Below are 25207 nucleotides of genomic sequence, written 5' to 3' on the forward strand. Positions count from 1 at the left end.
AAGCAGGGAAAAGATAGCAGAGATACTGTTTGAAAGTGACCAGTTTTTTTGGTGTGTATGTCCATGCAGGTAGCCCTTACTTTGTGTGCCCATGGTTTGTTGACTGGTGCACATTGTGCTACTCACAATTGCTCCTTGTCAAAGTATCATTTTCATAAATTAAACTCATGACTCTCATGCAAATGTAAAATGAGTATATGGCACAGATTTAATGAACCCATTAATAAGAGAACTGGCATGATGGTAGTGCTGATTCAAAAGAACTAAATGGGGTAGAAGCTTTTCGAGTAGCTGGAAGAATTCTTAAATAGGATTACTGATTTTAGAGAAAAAATAGCTAATGTTCTGTAGGAAAAATCAGCTAACATTCTGAATTTTGGAAATTGTATTTTCCATCAGAAAGGAATCATTTGCATCCCTGCTGAACGGACATTATTTGTATTGTGATCTGACAGAAATCAAGGTAGCAGTTAACATCAACCCCTTCAGAATTACAGCATACCTTTATCAATAGTAAATAACAAGTTAAACAAAGATGCAAAGGTACATGCCTAGAGATTCAGATAATCCGCAGGCAGGCCTGATAATCAAACCCTAGCATAACTAAGAAAGAACAGGCAAAAGTCCCTTTAGTTTTTTTCAGGCTTTTGGATAATTTTCCTTAACACCATTTTACAAAGGTTTTTCTCTTCCATATCTTACTGATGTCAAGGAGACTAGAATTACTGGGAAGGGTATTCTCAGATATAGTATCAAGTTATCCCATTGTAAAAAATACCAAAAACCAAAAAACTAATCTTGAAGCTATCCACATGATTAAAGAACATCTATACCATGTGGGGGACAATTTTGAGTGAGAGCAGAAACTGCTCTTAGAAAGCATAGTATTAGTGAGTTCTTACAGGCTCCCAGGTAGCTACATCATCAGAGAGAAGGAAGCACCAGAAGAGGTATTTTACCCATGTTTGGTCAATACGAGGGAGTGCAGAATTGCTTTTGACACAGTCTAGAGGCTGACATTGATACCATGCCAGAGACCCGTAAGCATGTTGTGCTTTCTCAAAGGTCTTCTCTGTGAGCTGAGCTGCCTTCGAACTTAGAACATGAATTGTATGGTTTTACCTTGAACAAGATTCTGGAAATAGTTTATAAAATAATATCTGCATATAGGCCTCACCTTGGAGAGAGCTCATGACATTCCTGGGCACTGCAGTGCTACCAGATACCATGAGAAATAGAGGCAGGACAAGAATACCAAGGGAGGGTTGCTCAGCATAGATGACTGATGTGACCATTGTGATGATCTGACCAACTCCAAAGTTCATTCCCATGTCACCACTAAAACATTTTTTCCCCTTCATTGCTGATGTCTGAGAGGAAATTTCTTTCCTCTACCCTCTTAGGTTTATTCTTAGGGGCCTGCAAAGTAAACTGACAAACGACAGAATAATGGAAGAAAAAACATAAATTATTTTAATTAATATTTTCTGTGCGAAAGAGTCCAACAGGAAGGAAGTGAAACTCAAAGAAGTAGTTAGAGTTGGGGGCTTATATTCCATTTTTTAAGAAAGGAAAGGGGGTTTGGAGGAAAGTGAGTAGGAAATATATGGGGAACCTGATGGGAGATAAGCGCTATTTTCATAAGGTTTGTTTCTGTAGACTCACCTCAGTGCCCATTCTCCACCTTTGGGGACAAGAGTCACTCTCTTCTTCCTGGTTCGTGAGAGGGGGCCCCGGTCTCAGGGAAAATTCATGCCCTGCTTTTAGGGAGAAAAGGGGAGGGAAGATTTCTTCCTGCATCTGCTGATTTTCAGTTGCTTTCAGCTCAAAACCATATTTATGCCAAAGTGGCATATTTTGAGGTGGCATTTTTTTTTTTTTTAATTTATTTATTTGTGGCTGTGTTGGGTCTTCGTTTCTGTGCGAGGGCTTTCTCTAGCTGCGGTGAGCGGGGGCCACTCTTCATCGCGGTGCGCGGGCCTCTTATCATCGTGGCCTCTCTTGTTGCGGAGCACAGGCTCCAGACGCGCAGGCTCAGTAATTGTGGCTCACGGGCCTAGTTGCTCCGCGGCATGTGGGATCTTCCCAGACCAGGGCTCGAACCCGTGTCCCCTGCATTAACAGGCAGAGTGTCAACCACTGTGCCACCAGGGAAGCCCCCGAGTTCTTCAGCTTTTTTATAAGATAGCCTCAATTTAAAATAATTACACTCATTAGTTTCACTCAGTAAGAGAATGCAATTCTATGCAATCGGTTTGTCAGACATATATCACAAAATAAAACAACCGAATACAATAATTGAGCATCCCTTCTCCAAACCGTCTTCCTCTCTGTTGCTCTCATGTTCCCTCTTTCTAACACCTAATTTCTATCCGTGGCAAGCCCTCCACCTCGGGTGACGCTTACTGTGTGAGTCCCCATAAACCAGACGTCCATCTGTTCTTTCTTTCTTTCGATTACTTCCGATGATAAAGCCACTCCTCTGTTACTGAGGTGGTGGCAACAATGGATATTTGTAGTGCGTTCCATCTTTTGTATGCCCTTCATTGAAGGCTGCTGAGTTGGTAGCTTCACGAAGGAGGATGCACTCTTCGGCATTTGTACGTGTGTGTTTGGGGAAGAGGGTTTTGTCATCGTTTTCATTCAAAAATAAATGCCGACAGCTTCACTCCAAATGAATAGTGTATACTTTTCCATGTCATCAATATTGACATTTGGAAATCGTATTCATTAGTCCGTGATCTGGAAGGAAACTATTTTAATGGCTCTTGGCCCTTGCATCTGTGATTCTCTTGTCACTGAAATCTGTAAAAAATTGATATTAACTCTGAAATTTTATACTTTTAAACATTATTGACTTCCTGGGAAGAAGTCATATGTTAGAACCTTACAGCATACACTTCAGCTATAGAAAAACTATTAAGTGCTGTTTATTTAATTTAATAACACAGATCTAGGCCATTTAATTTTTTAGCCAGATTTATTAAGATATAATTCACATATGAGTATAACTCATCCATTTAGAGTGTAAAATTCAGTCGTTTTTAGTATATTCACAGATATGTGCAATGATCACGACGGTTAATTTTAAAACATTTTTGTCACCTCAAGAAGAAATCCCATACCTGTCACCCTACTATCCCCACAAGCCTCCTAGCCCTAAGCAATCACTTACTGCATTTTTGTTAAATCTCTAAAACCTTCATGAATCAGCACTTTGCTACAAATCTACAACTCTCTCTGCCACTATTTCTTTAATTAGAAACTTCTTTTGGAGCAGTGTTAGGTTTACAGAAATATTAAGCAGATATAGAGATTCCATTTATTCTATTCTCCTGCCAACGCCCCATTCCCTTTTCCCCAATTATTAGCATCTTGCATTAGTGGTACATTTTTACAATTGATGAACCAATACTGATATATTGTTGTTAATTAAGTTTTACATTAGAGTTCACTATTTGTGTTGTACGCTCTGTAGGTTTGGATAAATGTTTAATGACATGTATTGACCATTACAATCTCATACATAATAGTTTCACTGCCCTAAAAATTCTTGTAATCTACCTGTTCATCATTCCTCTCTTGTCCCTAATTCCTGGCAACCCCTAATCTTTTTAGTGTCTCCATAGTTTTGCCTCTTCCAGAGTGTTGTAGAGTTGGAAGATTTTCTTCCATGTTATCTTCCAGAAGTTTTATAGCTTTGTGTTTTATATTTAGGTCTGTGCTCTATTTTCACTTAATGTTCGTGAAAGGTGTAAGGTTTGTTTCTAAATTCACTTTTTTTTTTCTTTTTTTTTTGCATGTGGATGTCTAGTTATTCCAACATTGTTTGTTGAAAAGACTATCTTTGTTCATCATATTGCCTCTGTTCCTTTGTCAAAATCAGTTGACTGTATATGTCTTGGTCTATTTCTGGGCTTTCTATTCAGTTCCATTGATCTATTTGTCTATTCTTTTGCCCATACCACACTGTCTTGATTACTGTTAACTTTATAGTAAGTCTTGATTTTGGGTAATGTTAATCCTCCAACTTTGTTCTCTCCCTTCAACACTGTGTCAGCCATTCTGGGTTTTGACAAACTTTAGAATCAGTTTGTCAGTATCCACAAGATCACTTGGGATTTTGATTGGGATTAATTAAATCTGCAGATCAAGTTGGGAAGAACTGACATCTTAACAATTTTGATCATCCTATACATGAACATGTAGTATCTCTCCATTTATTTAAATTATTTGATTTCTTTCATCACAGGTTTGTAGTTTTTCCTCATATAGCTATTACTCATATTGTCTTCGACTTACACCTAAGTATTTCATTTTTGGGTGTTAATGTAAATGATATTGTGTTTTTAATTTCAAAACCCAGTTGTACACTGCTGGTGTACAGGGAAGCAATTAATTTGTATATGTGAAAAATGTATCCTGCAACCTTGCTATAATTGCTTATTAGTTCTCAAAGTTTTTTGTTGATTCTGTGAGATTTCCTACATAGATGATCATGTCATCTACAAAAACAGTTTTATTTCTTCCTTTCCAATTTATATACTTTTAATTTCCTTTTTTTGTCTAATTATATTAGCTGTGAGTTCTAGGACAATGTTGAAAAAATGTGTTAAGAGGCGATATCCTTGCCTTGTTCTTTTTTATTTATTTATTTATTTATTTTTGGCTGCGTTGGGTCTTCGTTTCTGTGCGAGGGCTTTCTCCAGTTGCGGCCAGCGGGGGCCACTCTTCATCGCGGTGCGTGGGCCCCTCGCTATCGTTGCCTCTCTTGTTGCGGAGCACAGGCTCCAGGTGCGCAGGCTCAGTAGTTGTGGCTCACGGGCCTGGCTGCTCCGCGGCATGTGGGATCTTCCCAGACCAGGGCTCGAGCCCGTGTCCCCTGCATCGGCAGGCAGAGTCTCAACCACTGCGCCACCAGGGAAGCCCCCTTGCCTTGTCCTTTTTTGTTTTTTTTTTTTAATTTTATTTATTGATTTATTGATTTATTGATTTATTGATTTATTTATGGCTGTGCTGGGTCCTCGCTTCTGTGCGAGGGCCCCCCCCCCCAGCCGCGGCAAGCGGGGGCCACCCTTCATCGCGGCGCGCGGGCCTCCCACCACCGCGGCCTCTCCCGCCGCGGAGCACAGGCTCCAGTCGCGCAGGCCCAGCAATTGTGGCTCACGGGCCCAGCCGCTCCGCGGCACGCGGGATCCTCCCAGACCAGGGCTCGAACCCGTATCCCCTGCATTAGCAGGCAGATTCTCAACCACTGGCGCCACCAGGGAAGCCCCCTTGCCTTGTTCTTAATCTTACTGAGAAAGCATCTAGTTTCTCACTAATAAATATTATATTAGCTGTAGGTGTTTTGTAAATTCTCATTATTAAGTTGCAATAGTTCCCTTCTGTTTCTAGTTTACTGAACGTTTTTGTCATGAATGAATGCTGGATTTGTCAAATGCTTTTTCTGTATCTATTAATAGGACCATATAGTTTTTCTTCTTTAACCTGTTTATATGATGAATTACACTAGTTGGTTTTCTTATGTTGAACCAGCCTTGTATACCTGGAATAAATCCCACTTGCCCATGGTGTATAATTCTGTTCATACATAGTTGGATTTGATTGACTAATATTTTGTTCAGGAGTTTTGCAACTATATTCATTTGTCTGAATTTTTCCTTTTTTTGGTAATGCTTTGTATGCTTTTGGTGTTAGGATAATGCTGGTTTCATAGAATGAGTTAGAAAGTATTCATTCTAGTTCTATTTTTAGAGAATAAGCATACATTTTCCCTAAAATATTTGTTAAAATTCACCAGTGAACCAATCTGGCCCTAGTGCTTTCTTTTTGGCAGGTTATTAATTATAGTTTCAAATCCTTTAATAGATACAGGCCTATTGAGATTGTCTGTTTCTCCGTGTGTAATTTTGGTGCTGGAACAACTGGACAGCTACATGCAAAAAAAAAAAAAAAAAGAATCTAGACAAAGACCTTACACTTTTCATATACATTAAATGGATCATAGAACTCAATATAAAATGCAACAGGACTTCATAAAATAAAATAATCATAAAATAAAATGTAATGCCCCCGGTAAGCCTTTTGAGATTCTTAAATCATGTGTTTCTCCCTAATTATGCCTTAATTTCACCTGGTTTATACCTCTGCAATATTTATAAAAGAAATCTTGCATGTTATATGTACATGCCTATCAACTCCATTGGACTGTGACCTCGTTGAGGGCTGGTAGGATGTGTCATTCATCTTCGGTGCCAGTTCAACATTTGTTCTGGTACAAAATAGTAAGTAGAACATATCCTTTGAATTGAACAATGCAGAGTTTTTGTTAATTGAAAATTCAGTTGCACAGGCCTACAATTACTAAACGGTATAGGGACACAAAACTCTTTATAACTAAAACATTCACGAGTCCATTTATGAAATCAGTGTCCTCTCAGCTCTCCTTTGCTCATCGTAGTGGAATTGATCCCCACCCACCAGGTCAGGTGTTTGATTAGTTCTTTTTGATAGGGGAATGGTGCCAATAACCACTAATCAAAACAATTGCAATGAAGTTGATTGCAAGGGAAATAGTCCCATCAAAGGAGTATGATTAGACTTGGTAAAAGAGGGGCAAAGGGAAGGGAGAAGGAAAAGCAGAAGTGTACAAGCAATCTCCCCAAGTAAGGGGGAAGACCAAAAAGAAGGAAGAGTGGGGCAGTGGTGGAGGTTCTCCCCAGGGCTCTCTCCAGGCAGACAGCGGGAACAAGCAGGGCAGGGAGGTGGTGGTGAGTAAGGACACCTCAGTGTTGTAGGTGTAAGGACACCTACAGTATGGAGCTGCAGGCTTAAACTTTCCAGAATAAATCTCAGCTTTGGATAGGAGCCTGTTATCAGACCCACCCTCAAATCACTAGGCACTAACTATCCTATGGAAAAGGGCAGAGTCCCAAATTTTGATTAAAAACAATATATGAGCTTAAAACAAATATAAGCCTACATATTTTTAACAGAGAAACTTAACATATCTACTAGATATTGGGAAATCTGAGCTCTTATGAACCCAAATAAAAGCAGGGAAAAGATAGCAGAGATACTGTTTGAAAGTGACCAGTTTTTTTGGTGTGTATGTCCATGCAGGTAGCCCTTACTTTGTGTGCCCATGGTTTGTTGACTGGTGCACATTGTGCTACTCACAATTGCTCCTTGTCAAAGTATCATTTTCATAAATTAAACTCATGACTCTCATGCAAATGTAAAATGAGTATATGGCACAGATTTAATGAACCCATTAATAAGAGAACTGGCATGATGGTAGTGCTGATTCAAAAGAACTAAATGGGGTAGAAGCTTTTCGAGTAGCTGGAAGAATTCTTAAATAGGATTACTGATTTTAGAGAAAAAATAGCTAATGTTCTGTAGGAAAAATCAGCTAACATTCTGAATTTTGGAAATTGTATTTTCCATCAGAAAGGAATCATTTGCATCCCTGCTGAACGGACATTATTTGTATTGTGATCTGACAGAAATCAAGGTAGCAGTTAACATCAACCCCTTCAGAATTACAGCATACCTTTATCAATAGTAAATAACAAGTTAAACAAAGATGCAAAGGTACATGCCTAGAGATTCAGATAATCCGCAGGCAGGCCTGATAATCAAACCCTAGCATAACTAAGAAAGAACAGGCAAAAGTCCCTTTAGTTTTTTTCAGGCTTTTGGATAATTTTCCTTAACACCATTTTACAAAGGTTTTTCTCTTCCATATCTTACTGATGTCAAGGAGACTAGAATTACTGGGAAGGGTATTCTCAGATATAGTATCAAGTTATCCCATTGTAAAAAATACCAAAAACCAAAAAACTAATCTTGAAGCTATCCACATGATTAAAGAACATCTATACCATGTGGGGGACAATTTTGAGTGAGAGCAGAAACTGCTCTTAGAAAGCATAGTATTAGTGAGTTCTTACAGGCTCCCAGGTAGCTACATCATCAGAGAGAAGGAAGCACCAGAAGAGGTATTTTACCCATGTTTGGTCAATACGAGGGAGTGCAGAATTGCTTTTGACACAGTCTAGAGGCTGACATTGATACCATGCCAGAGACCCGTAAGCATGTTGTGCTTTCTCAAAGGTCTTCTCTGTGAGCTGAGCTGCCTTCGAACTTAGAACATGAATTGTATGGTTTTACCTTGAACAAGATTCTGGAAATAGTTTATAAAATAATATCTGCATATAGGCCTCACCTTGGAGAGAGCTCATGACATTCCTGGGCACTGCAGTGCTACCAGATACCATGAGAAATAGAGGCAGGACAAGAATACCAAGGGAGGGTTGCTCAGCATAGATGACTGATGTGACCATTGTGATGATCTGACCAACTCCAAAGTTCATTCCCATGTCACCACTAAAACATTTTTTCCCCTTCATTGCTGATGTCTGAGAGGAAATTTCTTTCCTCTACCCTCTTAGGTTTATTCTTAGGGGCCTGCAAAGTAAACTGAGAAACGACAGAATAATGGAAGAAAAAACATAAATTATTTTAATTAATATTTTCTGTGCGAAAGAGTCCAACAGGAAGGAAGTGAAACTCAAAGAAGTAGTTAGACTTGGGGGCTTATATTCCATTTTTAAGAAAGGAAAGGGGGTTTGGAGGAAAGTGAGTAGGAAATATATGGGGAACCTGATGGGAGATAAGCGCTATTTTCATAAGGTTTGTTTCTGTAGACTCACCTCAGTGCCCATTCTCCACCTTTGGGGACAAGAGTCACTCTCTTCTTCCTGGTTCGTGAGAGGGGGCCCCGGTCTCAGGGAAAATTCATGCCCTGCTTTTAGGGAGAAAAGGGGAGGGAAGATTTCTTCCTGCATCTGCTGATTTTCAGTTGCTTTCAGCTCAAAACCATATTTATGCCAAAGTGGCATATTTTGAGGTGGCATTTTTTTTTTTTTTAATTTATTTATTTGTGGCTGTGTTGGGTCTTCGTTTCTGTGCGAGGGCTTTCTCTAGCTGCGGTGAGCGGGGGCCACTCTTCATCGCGGTGCGCGGGCCTCTTATCATCGTGGCCTCTCTTGTTGCGGAGCACAGGCTCCAGACGCGCAGGCTCAGTAATTGTGGCTCACGGGCCTAGTTGCTCCGCGGCATGTGGGATCTTCCCAGACCAGGGCTCGAACCCGTGTCCCCTGCATTAGCAGGCAGAGTGTCAACCACTGTGCCACCAGGGAAGCCCCCGAGTTCTTCAGCTTTTTTATAAGATAGCCTCAATTTAAAATAATTACACTCATTAGTTTCACTCAGTAAGAGAATGCAATTCTATGCAATCGGTTTGTCAGACATATATCACAAAATAAAACAACCGAATACAATAATTGAGCATCCCTTCTCCAAACCGTCTTCCTCTCTGTTGCTCTCATGTTCCCTCTTTCTAACACCTAATTTCTATCCGTGGCAAGCCCTCCACCTCGGGTGACGCTTACTGTGTGAGTCCCCATAAACCAGACGTCCATCTGTTCTTTCTTTCTTTCGATTACTTCCGATGATAAAGCCACTCCTCTGTTACTGAGGTGGTGGCAACAATGGATATTTGTAGTGCGTTCCATCTTTTGTATGCCCTTCATTGAAGGCTGCTGAGTTGGTAGCTTCACGAAGGAGGATGCACTCTTCGGCATTTGTACGTGTGTGTTTGGGGAAGAGGGTTTTGTCATCGTTTTCATTCAAAAATAAATGCCGACAGCTTCACTCCAAATGAATAGTGTATACTTTTCCATGTCATCAATATTGACATTTGGAAATCGTATTCATTAGTCCGTGATCTGGAAGGAAACTATTTTAATGGCTCTTGGCCCTTGCATCTGTGATTCTCTTGTCACTGAAATCTGTAAAAAATTGATATTAACTCTGAAATTTTATACTTTTAAACATTATTGACTTCCTGGGAAGAAGTCATATGTTAGAACCTTACAGCATACACTTCAGCTATAGAAAAACTATTAAGTGCTGTTTATTTAATTTAATAACACAGATCTAGGCCATTTAATTTTTTAGCCAGATTTATTAAGATATAATTCACATATGAGTATAACTCATCCATTTAGAGTGTAAAATTCAGTCGTTTTTAGTATATTCACAGATATGTGCAATGATCACGACGGTTAATTTTAAAACATTTTTGTCACCTCAAGAAGAAATCCCATACCTGTCACCCTACTATCCCCACAAGCCTCCTAGCCCTAAGCAATCACTTACTGCATTTTTGTTAAATCTCTAAAACCTTCATGAATCAGCACTTTGCTACAAATCTACAACTCTCTCTGCCACTATTTCTTTAATTAGAAACTTCTTTTGGAGCAGTGTTAGGTTTACAGAAATATTAAGCAGATATAGAGATTCCATTTATTCTATTCTCCTGCCAACGCCCCATTCCCTTTTCCCCAATTATTAGCATCTTGCATTAGTGGTACATTTTTACAATTGATGAACCAATACTGATATATTGTTGTTAATTAAGTTTTACATTAGAGTTCACTATTTGTGTTGTACGTTCTATAGGTTTGGATAAATGTATAATGACATGTATTGACCATTACAATCTCATACATAATAGTTTCACTGCCCTAAAAATTCTTGTAATCTACCTGTTCATCATTCCTCTCTTGTCCCTAATTCCTGGCAACCCCTAATCTTTTTAGTGTCTCCATAGTTTTGCCTCTTCCAGAGTGTTGTAGAGTTGGAAGATTTTCTTCCATGTTATCTTCCAGAAGTTTTATAGCTTTGTGTTTTATATTTAGGTCTGTGCTCTATTTTCACTTAATGTTCGTGAAAGGTGTAAGGTTTGTTTCTAAATTCACTTTTTTTTTTCTTTTTTTTTTTGCATGTGGATGTCTAGTTATTCCAACATTGTTTGTTGAAAAGACTATCTTTGTTCATCATATTGCCTCTGTTCCTTTGTCAAAATCAGTTGACTGTATATGTCTTGGTCTATTTCTGGGCTTTCTATTCAGTTCCATTGATCTATTTGTCTATTCTTTTGCCCATACCACACTGTCTTGATTACTGTTAACTTTATAGTAAGTCTTGATTTTGGGTAATGTTAATCCTCCAACTTTGTTCTCTCCCTTCAATACTGTGTCAGCCATTCTGGGTTTTGACAAACTTTAGAATCAGTTTGTCAGTATCCACAAGATCACTTGGGATTTTGATTGGGATTAATTAAATCTGCAGATCAAGTTGGGAAGAACTGACATCTTAACAATTTTGATCATCCTATACATGAACATGTAGTATCTCTCCATTTATTTAAATTATTTGATTTCTTTCATCACAGGTTTGTAGTTTTTCCTCATATAGCTATTACTCATATTGTCTTCGACTTATACCTAAGTATTTCATTTTTGGGTGTTAATGTAAATGATATTGTGTTTTTAATTTCAAAACCCAGTTGTACACTGCTGGTGTACAGGGAAGCAATTAATTTGTATATGTGAAAAATGTATCCTGCAACCTTGCTATAATTGCTTATTAGTTCTCAAAGTTTTTTGTTGATTCTGTGAGATTTCCTACATAGATGATCATGTCATCTACAAAAACAGTTTTATTTCTTCCTTTCCAATTTATATACTTTTAATTTCCTTTTTTTGTCTAATTATATTAGCTGTGAGTTCTAGGACAATGTTGAAAAAATGTGTTAAGAGGCGATATCCTTGCCTTGTTCTTTTTTATTTATTTATTTATTTATTTTTGGCTGCGTTGGGTCTTCGTTTCTGTGCGAGGGCTTTCTCCAGTTGCGGCCAGCGGGGGCCACTCTTCATCGCGGTGCATGGGCCCCTCGCTATCGTTGCCTCTCTTGTTGCGGAGCACAGGCTCCAGGTGCGCAGGCTCAGTAGTTGTGGCTCACGGGCCTGGCTGCTCCGCGGCATGTGGGATCTTCCCAGACCAGGGCTCGAGCCCGTGTCCCCTGCATCGGCAGGCAGAGTCTCAACCACTGCGCCACCAGGGAAGCCCCCTTGCCTTGTCCTTTTTTTTTAATTTTATTTATTGATTTATTGATTTATTTATGGCTGTGCTGGGTCCTCGCTTCTGTGCGAGGGCCCCCCCCCCAGCCGCGGCAAGCGGGGGCCACCCTTCATCGCGGCGCGCGGGCCTCCCACCACCGCGGCCTCTCCCGCCGCGGAGCACAGGCTCCAGTCGCGCAGGCCCAGCAATTGTGGCTCACGGGCCCAGCCGCTCCGCGGCACGCGGGATCCTCCCAGACCAGGGCTCGAACCCGTATCCCCTGCATTAGCAGGCAGATTCTCAACCACTGGCGCCACCAGGGAAGCCCCCTTGCCTTGTTCTTAATCTTACTGAGAAAGCATCTAGTTTCTCACTAATAAATATTATATTAGCTGTAGGTGTTTTGTAAATTCTCATTATTAAGTTGCAATAGTTCCCTTCTGTTTCTAGTTTACTGAACGTTTTTGTCATGAATGAATGCTGGATTTGTCAAATGCTTTTTCTGTATCTATTAATAGGACCATATAGTTTTTCTTCTTTAACCTGTTTATATGATGAATTACACTAGTTGGTTTTCTTATGTTGAACCAGCCTTGTATACCTGGAATAAATCCCACTTGCCCATGGTGTATAATTCTGTTCATACATAGTTGGATTTGATTGACTAATATTTTGTTCAGGAGTTTTGCAACTATATTCATTTGTCTGAATTTTTCCTTTTTTTGGTAATGCTTTGTATGCTTTTGGTGTTAGGATAATGCTGGTTTCATAGAATGAGTTAGAAAGTATTCATTCTAGTTCTATTTTTAGAGAATAAGCATACATTTTCCCTAAAATATTTGTTAAAATTCACCAGTGAACCAATCTGGCCCTAGTGCTTTCTTTTTGGCAGGTTATTAATTATAGTTTCAAATCCTTTAATAGATACAGGCCTATTGAGATTGTCTGTTTCTCCGTGTGTAATTTTGGTGCTGGAACAACTGGACAGCTACATGCAAAAAAAAAAAAAAAAATGAATCTAGACAAAGACCTTACACTTTTCATATACATTAAATGGATCATAGAACTCAATATAAAATGCAACAGGACTTCATAAAATAAAATAATCATAAAATAAAATGTAATGCCCCCGGTAAGCCTTTTGAGATTCTTAAATCATGTGTTTCTCCCTAATTATGCCTTAATTTCACCTGGTTTATACCTCTGCAATATTTATAAAAGAAATCTTGCATGTTATATGTACATGCCTATCAACTCCATTGGACTGTGACCTCGTTGAGGGCTGGTAGGATGTGTCATTCATCTTCGGTGCCAGTTCAACATTTGTTCTGGTACAAAATAGTAAGTAGAACATATCCTTTGAATTGAACAATGCAGAGTTTTTGTTAATTGAAAATTCAGTTGCACAGGCCTACAATTACTAAACGGTATAGGGACACAAAACTCTTTATAACTAAAACATTCACGAGTCCATTTATGAAATCAGTGTCCTCTCAGCTCTCCTTTGCTCATCGTAGTGGAATTGATCCCCACCCACCAGGTCAGGTGTTTGATTAGTTCTTTTTGATAGGGGAATGGTGCCAATAACCACTAATCAAAACAATTGCAATGAAGTTGATTGCAAGGGAAATAGTCCCATCAAAGGAGTATGATTAGACTTGGTAAAAGAGGGGCAAAGGGAAGGGAGAAGGAAAAGCAGAAGTGTACAAGCAATCTCCCCAAGTAAGGGGGAAGACCAAAAAGAAGGAAGAGTGGGGCAGTGGTGGAGGTTCTCCCCAGGGCTCTCTCCAGGCAGACAGCGGGAACAAGCAGGGCAGGGAGGTGGTGGTGAGTAAGGACACCTCAGTGTTGTAGGTGTAAGGACACCTACAGTATGGAGCTGCAGGCTTAAACTTTCCAGAATAAATCTCAGCTTTGGATAGGAGCCTGTTATCAGACCCACCCTCAAATCACTAGGCACTAACTATCCTATGGAAAAGGGCAGAGTCCCAAATTTTGATTAAAAACAATATATGAGCTTAAAACAAATATAAGCCTACATATTTTTAACAGAGAAACTTAACATATCTACTAGATATTGGGAAATCTGAGCTCTTATGAACCCAAATAAAAGCAGGGAAAAGATAGCAGAGATACTGTTTGAAAGTGACCAGTTTTTTTGGTGTGTATGTCCATGCAGGTAGCCCTTACTTTGTGTGCCCATGGTTTGTTGACTGGTGCACATTGTGCTACTCACAATTGCTCCTTGTCAAAGTATCATTTTCATAAATTAAACTCATGACTCTCATGCAAATGTAAAATGAGTATATGGCACAGATTTAATGAACCCATTAATAAGAGAACTGGCATGATGGTAGTGCTGATTCAAAAGAACTAAATGGGGTAGAAGCTTTTCGAGTAGCTGGAAGAATTCTTAAATAGGATTACTGATTTTAGAGAAAAAATAGCTAATGTTCTGTAGGAAAAATCAGCTAACATTCTGAATTTTGGAAATTGTATTTTCCATCAGAAAGGAATCATTTGCATCCCTGCTGAACGGACATTATTTGTATTGTGATCTGACAGAAATCAAGGTAGCAGTTAACATCAACCCCTTCAGAATTACAGCATACCTTTATCAATAGTAAATAACAAGTTAAACAAAGATGCAAAGGTACATGCCTAGAGATTCAGATAATCCGCAGGCAGGCCTGATAATCAAACCCTAGCATAACTAAGAAAGAACAGGCAAAAGTCCCTTTAGTTTTTTTCAGGCTTTTGGATAATTTTCCTTAACACCATTTTACAAAGGTTTTTCTCTTCCATATCTTACTGATGTCAAGGAGACTAGAATTACTGGGAAGGGTATTCTCAGATATAGTATCAAGTTATCCCATTGTAAAAAATACCAAAAACCAAAAAACTAATCTTGAAGCTATCCACATGATTAAAGAACATCTATACCATGTGGGGGACAATTTTGAGTGAGAGCAGAAACTGCTCTTAGAAAGCATAGTATTAGTGAGTTCTTACAGGCTCCCAGGTAGCTACATCATCAGAGAGAAGGAAGCACCAGAAGAGGTATTTTACCCATGTTTGGTCAATACGAGGGAGTGCAGAATTGCTTTTGACACAGTCTAGAGGCTGACATTGATACCATGCCAGAGACCCGTAAGCATGTTGTGCTTTCTCAAAGGTCTTCTCTGTGAGCTGAGCTGCCTTCGAACTTAGAACATGAATTGTATGGTTTTACCTTGAACAAGATTCTGGAAATAGTTTATAAAATAATATCTGCATATAGGCCTCACCTTGGAGAGAGCTCATGACATTCCTGGGCACTGCAGTGCTACCAGATACCATGAGAAATAGAGGCAGGACAAGAATACCAAGGGAGGGTTGCTCAGCATAGATGACTGATGTGACCATTGTGATGATCTGACCAACTCCAAAGTTCATTCCCATGTCACCACTAAAACATTTTTTCCCCTTCATTGCTGATGTCTGAGAGGAAATTTCTTTCCTCTACCCTCTTAGGTTTATTCTTAGGGGCCTGCAAAGTAAACTGAGAAACGACAGAATAATGGAAGAAAAAACATAAATTATTTTAATTAATATTTTCTGTGCGAAAGAGTCCAACAGGAAGGAAGTGAAACTCAAAGAAGTAGTTAGACTTGGGGGCTTATATTCCATTTTTTAAGAAAGGAAAGGGGGTTTGGAGGAAAGTGAGTAGGAAATATATGGGGAACCTGATGGGAGATAAGCGCTATTTTCATAAGGTTTGTTTCTGTAGACTCACCTCAGTGCCCATTCTCCACCTTTGGGGACAAGAGTCACTCTCTTCTTCCTGGTTCGTGAGAGGGGGCCCCGGTCTCAGGGAAAATTCATGCCCTGCTTTTAGGGAGAAAAGGGGAGGGAAGATTTCTTCCTGCATCTGCTGATTTTCAGTTGCTTTCAGCTCAAAACCATATTTATGCCAAAGTGGCATATTTTGAGGTGGCATTTTTTTTTTTTAAATTTATTTATTTGTGGCTGTGTTGGGTCTTCGTTTCTGTGCGAGGGCTTTCTCTAGCTGCGGTGAGCGGGGGCCACTCTTCATCGCGGTGCGCGGGCCTCTTATCATCGTGGCCTCTCTTGTTGCGGAGCACAGGCTCCAGACGCGCAGGCTCAGTAATTGTGGCTCACGGGCCTAGTTGCTCCGCGGCATGTGGGATCTTCCCAGACCAGGGCTCGAACCCGTGTCCCCTGCATTAGCAGGCAGAGTGTCAACCACTGTGCCACCAGGGAAGCCCCCGAGTTCTTCAGCTTTTTTATAAGATAGCCTCAATTTAAAATAATTACACTCATTAGTTTCACTCAGTAAGAGAATGCAATTCTATGCAATCGGTTTGTCAGACATATATCACAAAATAAAACAACCGAATACAATAATTGAGCATCCCTTCTCCAAACCGTCTTCCTCTCTGTTGCTCTCATGTTCCCTCTTTCTAACACCTAATTTCTATCCGTGGCAAGCCCTCCACCTCGGGTGACGCTTACTGTGTGAGTCCCCATAAACCAGACGTCCATCTGTTCTTTCTTTCTTTCGATTACTTCCGATGATAAAGCCACTCCTCTGTTACTGAGGTGGTGGCAACAATGGATATTTGTAGTGCGTTCCATCTTTTGTATGCCCTTCATTGAAGGCTGCTGAGTTGGTAGCTTCACGAAGGAGGATGCACTCTTCGGCATTTGTATGTGTGTGTTTGGGGAAGAGGGTTTTGTCATCGTTTTCATTCAAAAATAAATGCCGACAGCTTCACTCCAAATGAATAGTGTATACTTTTCCATGTCATCAATATTGACATTTGGAAATCTTATTCATTAGTCCGTGATCTGGAAGGAAACTATTTTAATGGCTCTTGGCCCTTGCATCTGTGATTCTCTTGTCACTGAAATCTGTAAAAAATTGATATTAACTCTGAAATTTTATACTTTTAAACATTATTGACTTCCTGGGAAGAAGTCATATGTTAGAACCTTACAGCATACACTTCAGCTATAGAAAAACTATTAAGTGCTGTTTATTTAATTTAATAACACAGATCTAGGCCATTTAATTTTTTAGCCAGATTTATTAAGATATAATTCACATATGAGTATAACTCATCCATTTAGAGTGTAAAATTCAGTCGTTTTTAGTATATTCACAGATATGTGCAATGATCACGACGGTTAATTTTAAAACATTTTTGTCACCTCAAGAAGAAATCCCATACCTGTCACCCTACTATCCCCACAAGCCTCCTAGCCCTAAGCAATCACTTACTGCATTTTTGTTAAATCTCTAAAACCTTCATGAATCAGCACTTTGCTACAAATCTACAACTCTCTCTGCCACTATTTCTTTAATTAGAAACTTCTTTTGGAGCAGTGTTAGGTTTACAGAAATATTAAGCAGATATAGAGATTCCATTTATTCTATTCTCCTGCCAACGCCCCATTCCCTTTTCCCCAATTATTAGCATCTTGCATTAGTGGTACATTTTTACAATTGATGAACCAATACTGATATATTGTTGTTAATTAAGTTTTACATTAGAGTTCACTATTTGTGTTGTACGTTCTATAGGTTTGGATAAATGTATAATGACATGTATTGACCATTACAATCTCATACATAATAGTTTCACTGCCCTAAAAATTCTTGTAATCTACCTGTTCATCATTCCTCTCTTGTCCCTAATTCCTGGCAACCCCTAATCTTTTTAGTGTCTCCATAGTTTTGCCTCTTCCAGAGTGTTGTAGAGTTGGAAGATTTTCTTCCATGTTATCTTCCAGAAGTTTTATAGCTTTGTGTTTTATATTTAGGTCTGTGCTCTATTTTCACTTAATGTTCGTGAAAGGTGTAAGGTTTGTTTCTAAATTCACTTTTTTTTTTCTTTTTTTTTTGCATGTGGATGTCTAGTTATTCCAACATTGTTTGTTGAAAAGACTATCTTTGTTCATCATATTGCCTCTGTTCCTTTGTCAAAATCAGTTGACTGTATATGTCTTGGTCTATTTCTGGGCTTTCTATTCAGTTCCATTGATCTATTTGTCTATTCTTTTGCCCATACCACACTGTCTTGATTACTGTTAACTTTATAGTAAGTCTTGATTTTGGGTAATGTTAATCCTCCAACTTTGTTCTCTCCCTTCAACACTGTGTCAGCCATTCTGGGTTTTGACAAACTTTAGAATCAGTTTGTCAGTATCCACAAGATCACTTGGGATTTTGATTGGGATTAATTAAATCTGCAGATCAAGTTGGGAAGAACTGACATCTTAACAATTTTGATCATCCTATACATGAACATGTAGTATCTCTCCATTTATTTAAATTATTTGATTTCTTTCATCACAGGTTTGTAGTTTTTCCTCATATAGCTATTACTCATATTGTCTTCGACTTACACCTAAGTATTTCATTTTTGGGTGTTAATGTAAATGATATTGTGTTTTTAATTTCAAAACCCAGTTGTACACTGCTGGTGTACAGGGAAGCAATTAATTTGTATATGTGAAAAATGTATCCTGCAACCTTGCTATAATTGCTTATTAGTTCTCAAAGTTTTTTGTTGATTCTGTGAGATTTCCTACATAGATGATCATGTCATCTACAAAAACAGTTTTATTTCTTCCTTTCCAATTTATATACTTTTAATTTCCTTTTTTTGTCTAATTATATTAGCTGTGAGTTCTAGGACAATGTTGAAAAAATGTGTTAAGAGGCGATATCCTTGCCTTGTTCTTTTTTATTTATTTATTTATTTATTTTTGGCTGCGTTGGGTCTTCGTTTCTGTGCGAGGGCTTTCTCCAGTTGCGGCCAGCGGGGGCCACTCTTCATCGCGGTGCGTGGGCCCCTCGCTATCGTTGCCTCTCTTGTTGCGGAGCACAGGCTCCAGGTGCGCAGGCTCAGTAGTTGTGGCTCACGGGCCTGGCTGCTCCGCGGCATGTGGGATCTTCCCAGACCAGGGCTCGAGCCCGTGTCCCCTGCATCGGCAGGCAGAGTCTCAACCACTGCGCCACCAGGGAAGCCCCCTTGCCTTGTCCTTTTTTTTTAATTTTATTTATTGATTTATTGATTTATTTATGGCTGTGCTGGGTCCTCGCTTCTGTGCGAGGGCCCCCCCCCCCCAGCCGCGGCAAGCGGGGGCCACCCTTCATCGCGGCGCGCGGGCCTCCCACCACCGCGGCCTCTCCCGCCGCGGAGCACAGGCTCCAGTCGCGCAGGCCCAGCAATTGTGGCTCACGGGCCCAGCCGCTCCGCGGCACGCGGGATCCTCCCAGACCAGGGCTCGAACCCGTATCCCCTGCATTAGCAGGCAGATTCTCAACCACTGGCGCCACCAGGGAAGCCCCCTTGCCTTGTTCTTAATCTTACTGAGAAAGCATCTAGTTTCTCACTAATAAATATTATATTAGCTGTAGGTGTTTTGTAAATTCTCATTATTAAGTTGCAATAGTTCCCTTCTGTTTCTAGTTTACTGAACGTTTTTGTCATGAATGAATGCTGGATTTGTCAAATGCTTTTTCTGTATCTATTAATAGGACCATATAGTTTTTCTTCTTTAACCTGTTTATATGATGAATTACACTAGTTGGTTTTCTTATGTTGAACCAGCCTTGTATACCTGGAATAAATCCCACTTGCCCATGGTGTATAATTCTGTTCATACATAGTTGGATTTGATTGACTAATATTTTGTTCAGGAGTTTTGCAACTATATTCATTTGTCTGAATTTTTCCTTTTTTTGGTAATGCTTTGTATGCTTTTGGTGTTAGGATAATGCTGGTTTCATAGAATGAGTTAGAAAGTATTCATTCTAGTTCTATTTTTAGAGAATAAGCATACATTTTCCCTAAAATATTTGTTAAAATTCACCAGTGAACCAATCTGGCCCTAGTGCTTTCTTTTTGGCAGGTTATTAATTATAGTTTCAAATCCTTTAATAGATACAGGCCTATTGAGATTGTCTGTTTCTCCGTGTGTAATTTTGGTGCTGGAACAACTGGACAGCTACATGCAAAAAAAAAAAAAAAAAGAATCTAGACAAAGACCTTACACTTTTCATATACATTAAATGGATCATAGAACTCAATATAAAATGCAACAGGACTTCATAAAATAAAATAATCATAAAATAAAATGTAATGCCCCCGGTAAGCCTTTTGAGATTCTTAAATCATGTGTTTCTCCCTAATTATGCCTTAATTTCACCTGGTTTATACCTCTGCAATATTTATAAAAGAAATCTTGCATGTTATATGTACATGCCTATCAACTCCATTGGACTGTGACCTCGTTGAGGGCTGGTAGGATGTGTCATTCATCTTCGGTGCCAGTTCAACATTTGTTCTGGTACAAAATAGTAAGTAGAACATATCCTTTGAATTGAACAATGCAGAGTTTTTGTTAATTGAAAATTCAGTTGCACAGGCCTACAATTACTAAACGGTATAGGGACACAAAACTCTTTATAACTAAAACATTCACGAGTCCATTTATGAAATCAGTGTCCTCTCAGCTCTCCTTTGCTCATCGTAGTGGAATTGATCCCCACCCACCAGGTCAGGTGTTTGATTAGTTCTTTTTGATAGGGGAATGGTGCCAATAACCACTAATCAAAACAATTGCAATGAAGTTGATTGCAAGGGAAATAGTCCCATCAAAGGAGTATGATTAGACTTGGTAAAAGAGGGGCAAAGGGAAGGGAGAAGGAAAAGCAGAAGTGTACAAGCAATCTCCCCAAGTAAGGGGGAAGACCAAAAAGAAGGAAGAGTGGGGCAGTGGTGGAGGTTCTCCCCAGGGCTCTCTCCAGGCAGACAGCGGGAACAAGCAGGGCAGGGAGGTGGTGGTGAGTAAGGACACCTCAGTGTTGTAGGTGTAAGGACACCTACAGTATGGAGCTGCAGGCTTAAACTTTCCAGAATAAATCTCAGCTTTGGATAGGAGCCTGTTATCAGACCCACCCTCAAATCACTAGGCACTAACTATCCTATGGAAAAGGGCAGAGTCCCAAATTTTGATTAAAAACAATATATGAGCTTAAAACAAATATAAGCCTACATATTTTTAACAGAGAAACTTAACATATCTACTAGATATTGGGAAATCTGAGCTCTTATGAACCCAAATAAAAGCAGGGAAAAGATAGCAGAGATACTGTTTGAAAGTGACCAGTTTTTTTGGTGTGTATGTCCATGCAGGTAGCCCTTACTTTGTGTGCCCATGGTTTGTTGACTGGTGCACATTGTGCTACTCACAATTGCTCCTTGTCAAAGTATCATTTTCATAAATTAAACTCATGACTCTCATGCAAATGTAAAATGAGTATATGGCACAGATTTAATGAACCCATTAATAAGAGAACTGGCATGATGGTAGTGCTGATTCAAAAGAACTAAATGGGGTAGAAGCTTTTCGAGTAGCTGGAAGAATTCTTAAATAGGATTACTGATTTTAGAGAAAAAATAGCTAATGTTCTGTAGGAAAAATCAGCTAACATTCTGAATTTTGGAAATTGTATTTTCCATCAGAAAGGAATCATTTGCATCCCTGCTGAACGGACATTATTTGTATTGTGATCTGACAGAAATCAAGGTAGCAGTTAACATCAACCCCTTCAGAATTACAGCATACCTTTATCAATAGTAAATAACAAGTTAAACAAAGATGCAAAGGTACATGCCTAGAGATTCAGATAATCCGCAGGCAGGCCTGATAATCAAACCCTAGCATAACTAAGAAAGAACAGGCAAAAGTCCCTTTAGTTTTTTTCAGGCTTTTGGATAATTTTCCTTAACACCATTTTACAAAGGTTTTTCTCTTCCATATCTTACTGATGTCAAGGAGACTAGAATTACTGGGAAGGGTATTCTCAGATATAGTATCAAGTTATCCCATTGTAAAAAATACCAAAAACCAAAAAACTAATCTTGAAGCTATCCACATGATTAAAGAACATCTATACCATGTGGGGGACAATTTTGAGTGAGAGCAGAAACTGCTCTTAGAAAGCATAGTATTAGTGAGTTCTTACAGGCTCCCAGGTAGCTACATCATCAGAGAGAAGGAAGCACCAGAAGAGGTATTTTACCCATGTTTGGTCAATACGAGGGAGTGCAGAATTGCTTTTGACACAGTCTAGAGGCTGACATTGATACCATGCCAGAGACCCGTAAGCATGTTGTGCTTTCTCAAAGGTCTTCTCTGTGAGCTGAGCTGCCTTCGAACTTAGAACATGAATTGTATGGTTTTACCTTGAACAAGATTCTGGAAATAGTTTATAAAATAATATCTGCATATAGGCCTCACCTTGGAGAGAGCTCATGACATTCCTGGGCACTGCAGTGCTACCAGATACCATGAGAAATAGAGGCAGGACAAGAATACCAAGGGAGGGTTGCTCAGCATAGATGACTGATGTGACCATTGTGATGATCTGACCAACTCCAAAGTTCATTCCCATGTCACCACTAAAACATTTTTTCCCCTTCATTGCTGATGTCTGAGAGGAAATTTCTTTCCTCTACCCTCTTAGGTTTATTCTTAGGGGCCTGCAAAGTAAACTGAGAAACGACAGAATAATGGAAGAAAAAACATAAATTATTTTAATTAATATTTTCTGTGCGAAAGAGTCCAACAGGAAGGAAGTGAAACTCAAAGAAGTAGTTAGACTTGGGGGCTTATATTCCATTTTTAAGAAAGGAAAGGGGGTTTGGAGGAAAGTGAGTAGGAAATATATGGGGAACCTGATGGGAGATAAGCGCTATTTTCATAAGGTTTGTTTATGTAGACTCACCTCAGTGCCCATTCTCCACCTTTGGGGACAAGAGTCACTCTCTTCTTCCTGGTTCGTGAGAGGGGGCCCCGGTCTCAGGGAAAATTCATGCCCTGCTTTTAGGGAGAAAAGGGGAGGGAAGATTTCTTCCTGCATCTGCTGATTTTCAGTTGCTTTCAGCTCAAAACCATATTTATGCCAAAGTGGCATATTTTGAGGTGGCATTTTTTTTTTTTTAATTTATTTATTTGTGGCTGTGTTGGGTCTTCGTTTCTGTGCGAGGGCTTTCTCTAGCTGCGGTGAGCGGGGGCCACTCTTCATCGCGGTGCGCGGGCCTCTTATTATCGTGGCCTCTCTTGTTGCGGAGCACAGGCTCCAGACGCGCCGGCTCAGTAGGTGTGGCTCACGGGTCCAGTTGCTCCGCGGCATGTGGGATCTTCCCAGACCAGGGCTCGAACCCGTGTCCCCTGCATTAGCAGGCAGAGTGTCAACCACTGCGCCACCAGGGAAGCCCTCTGATACAATTTTAAGTGAAAATGGTGAGAAAGTGAAGCTGCCAGATGGCAAATATTTAATTTCTGCTCAGTTTTCTTCCATCAGAAATACCCTGTGCTGGGCAGAGACTGAGGTCTAAGTGGTCCTCATTCTTCACGCTCCTGGATTCACCCTCTTTGCCACATGGCTTTTCAGCTCCTTTTACTGAAGAGGCAGAATCTGTTCTCCCGACCCTTGATCCCGAGTTAGGTTATGAGATTTACTTCGGTCAATGGAATGCCAGCTGATGTGACACATGAAGATCAGAACAGACTTGTATTTTTCTGCTTCTTCTCTTAGTTCTGTGCCACCGCGGTGAGAGGTGCCTGGGTTTGTTTGCTGCGCAATGATACACAGTCCAGTCATCTCAGATGGGGCCATTCTCTATCAGCGGACAACAGCCTCCCCAAGGCAGGTGTGCAGGAGACCAGAACACCTGCTGAGCCAAGAGTGTGGTCTTGAGACCCCTGAGCTCAGTAAAGTGGTGTCTGCCACTGAGGTTTCTGGTTGATTCACAGCATGATTATGGCAGTAAATAACGGATATTGCTGCTTATGTTTTTTAACTCCCATTTTTCAGTTACATTTCTCTTTGGAATAGTGTGGTAAAGTAGATGTCAATGGATTCAATGTTTTTCTAGAGTTTCTGTATTCCTTTTTAAAAACAGCTTTGAGATATAATTCACCTACTGTACAATTCACCTACTTAAAGTGTCCAATTCAATTGTTTTTTTTGTATATTCTCAGAGTTGTGCATTCATCTCCACAATCTATTTTATCAATTTTATTGATAAAAAAAATTTTGGAAATTTTATCAATTTCCCAAATAAGAGATCTTTCTTTTTCTAGCCTACAAGTCTCCCATCTCCCACAGCCCCAAGCAAACACTCATCTACTTTCTGTCTCTATAGGTTTGTCCTTTCTGACATTTCATATCAATGGGCTCATATAATATATGGTTCCTTATGACTGACTAATTTCACTCAGAGTATTTTCAAGATTCCTCTACATTGGAGTACTTCATTCATCAGTACTTCAGCCTAAAAAAATATCACTGGAATTATGGAATAAACTTAATCCTTAAGGGTGTATTTTTTTAATTATCCAGCACTATTACAAGTTCTCAGTCTTGTTTTCAATTTAAAAAGACTTTTAATGATAATCATGAAAATGCTTATGGTTGAATTTAGATTCAATTCTGTGCAATAAAATCAAATTGGTTATAACACAATAAAGGCCGTATATGAGAAGCCCATAGCTGATGTCATACTCTGCGCTTTTCCTCTAAGATCAAGAATAAGAGAAAGATGCCCACTCTCGCCACTTTTATTCAACATAGTATTAGAAGTCCTAGTCAGAGTAATTAGGCCAAAAAAAAAAAAAAAAAAAGCAATCAGCAGCACCCAGCTGGAAAGGAAGAAGTAAAATTGTCAATATTTGCAGATGACATGATATTATATATAGAAAACTCTAAAGACTCCACCAAAAAAACAGTTAGAACTAATAAACAACTTTAGTAATGTTGCAGAATACAAAATCAATATACAAAAATTGGTTGCATTTCTATATGCTAGTAATAAAACAATACCACTTACAATTGCATCAAAAGAATAAAATACCTATGAATAAATTTAACCGTGGAGGTGAAAGACCTGTACATTGAAAACTATAAGACACTGATGAAAGTAACTGAAGAAGACACAAATAAATGGAAAGATATTCTGTGGCTCATAGATTAGAAGAATTAATATTGTTAAACTGTCCATACTACCAGAAGCAATCTACAGATTCAATTCAATCCCTATCAAAATTCCAATGGCATTTTACACAGAAACAGAGCAAAAAAATCCTAAAATGTGTAAGGAGCCACAAAACACCCTGAATAACCAAAGCAATCTTAAGAGAGAACAAAGCT

At 39.4% G+C, this 25207-nt stretch overlaps 1 protein-coding gene across 19 annotated transcripts in view; it reads left to right on the plus strand.

Moving 5' to 3' along the window:
* LOC309632918 (uncharacterized protein) overlaps positions 1-25207 on the plus strand; it is a gene marked incomplete at its 5' end in the record, with an annotated part of 247570 nt that overhangs the window by 176492 nt on the left and 45871 nt on the right. For 5 of the 19 annotated variants that reach the window (XR_014247126.1, XR_014247127.1, XR_014247128.1 and 2 more), the window contains one exon: positions 23594-23708. The exons of the other annotated variants lie outside the window; for them this stretch is intronic. Coding sequence is in view for 1 of the 5 variants with exons in the window: in XM_082400990.1 (XP_082257116.1) it covers positions 23594-23708 (115 nt within the window). The remainder of the gene's footprint in view (positions 1-23593; positions 23709-25207) is intronic. 19 annotated transcript variants of the gene reach the window in all.

Source organism: Balaenoptera borealis, assembly GCF_965194805.1.
Source record: "Balaenoptera borealis genome assembly, chromosome: 8".
NCBI classification, from domain to species: Eukaryota; Metazoa; Chordata; class Mammalia; order Artiodactyla; family Balaenopteridae; genus Balaenoptera; species Balaenoptera borealis.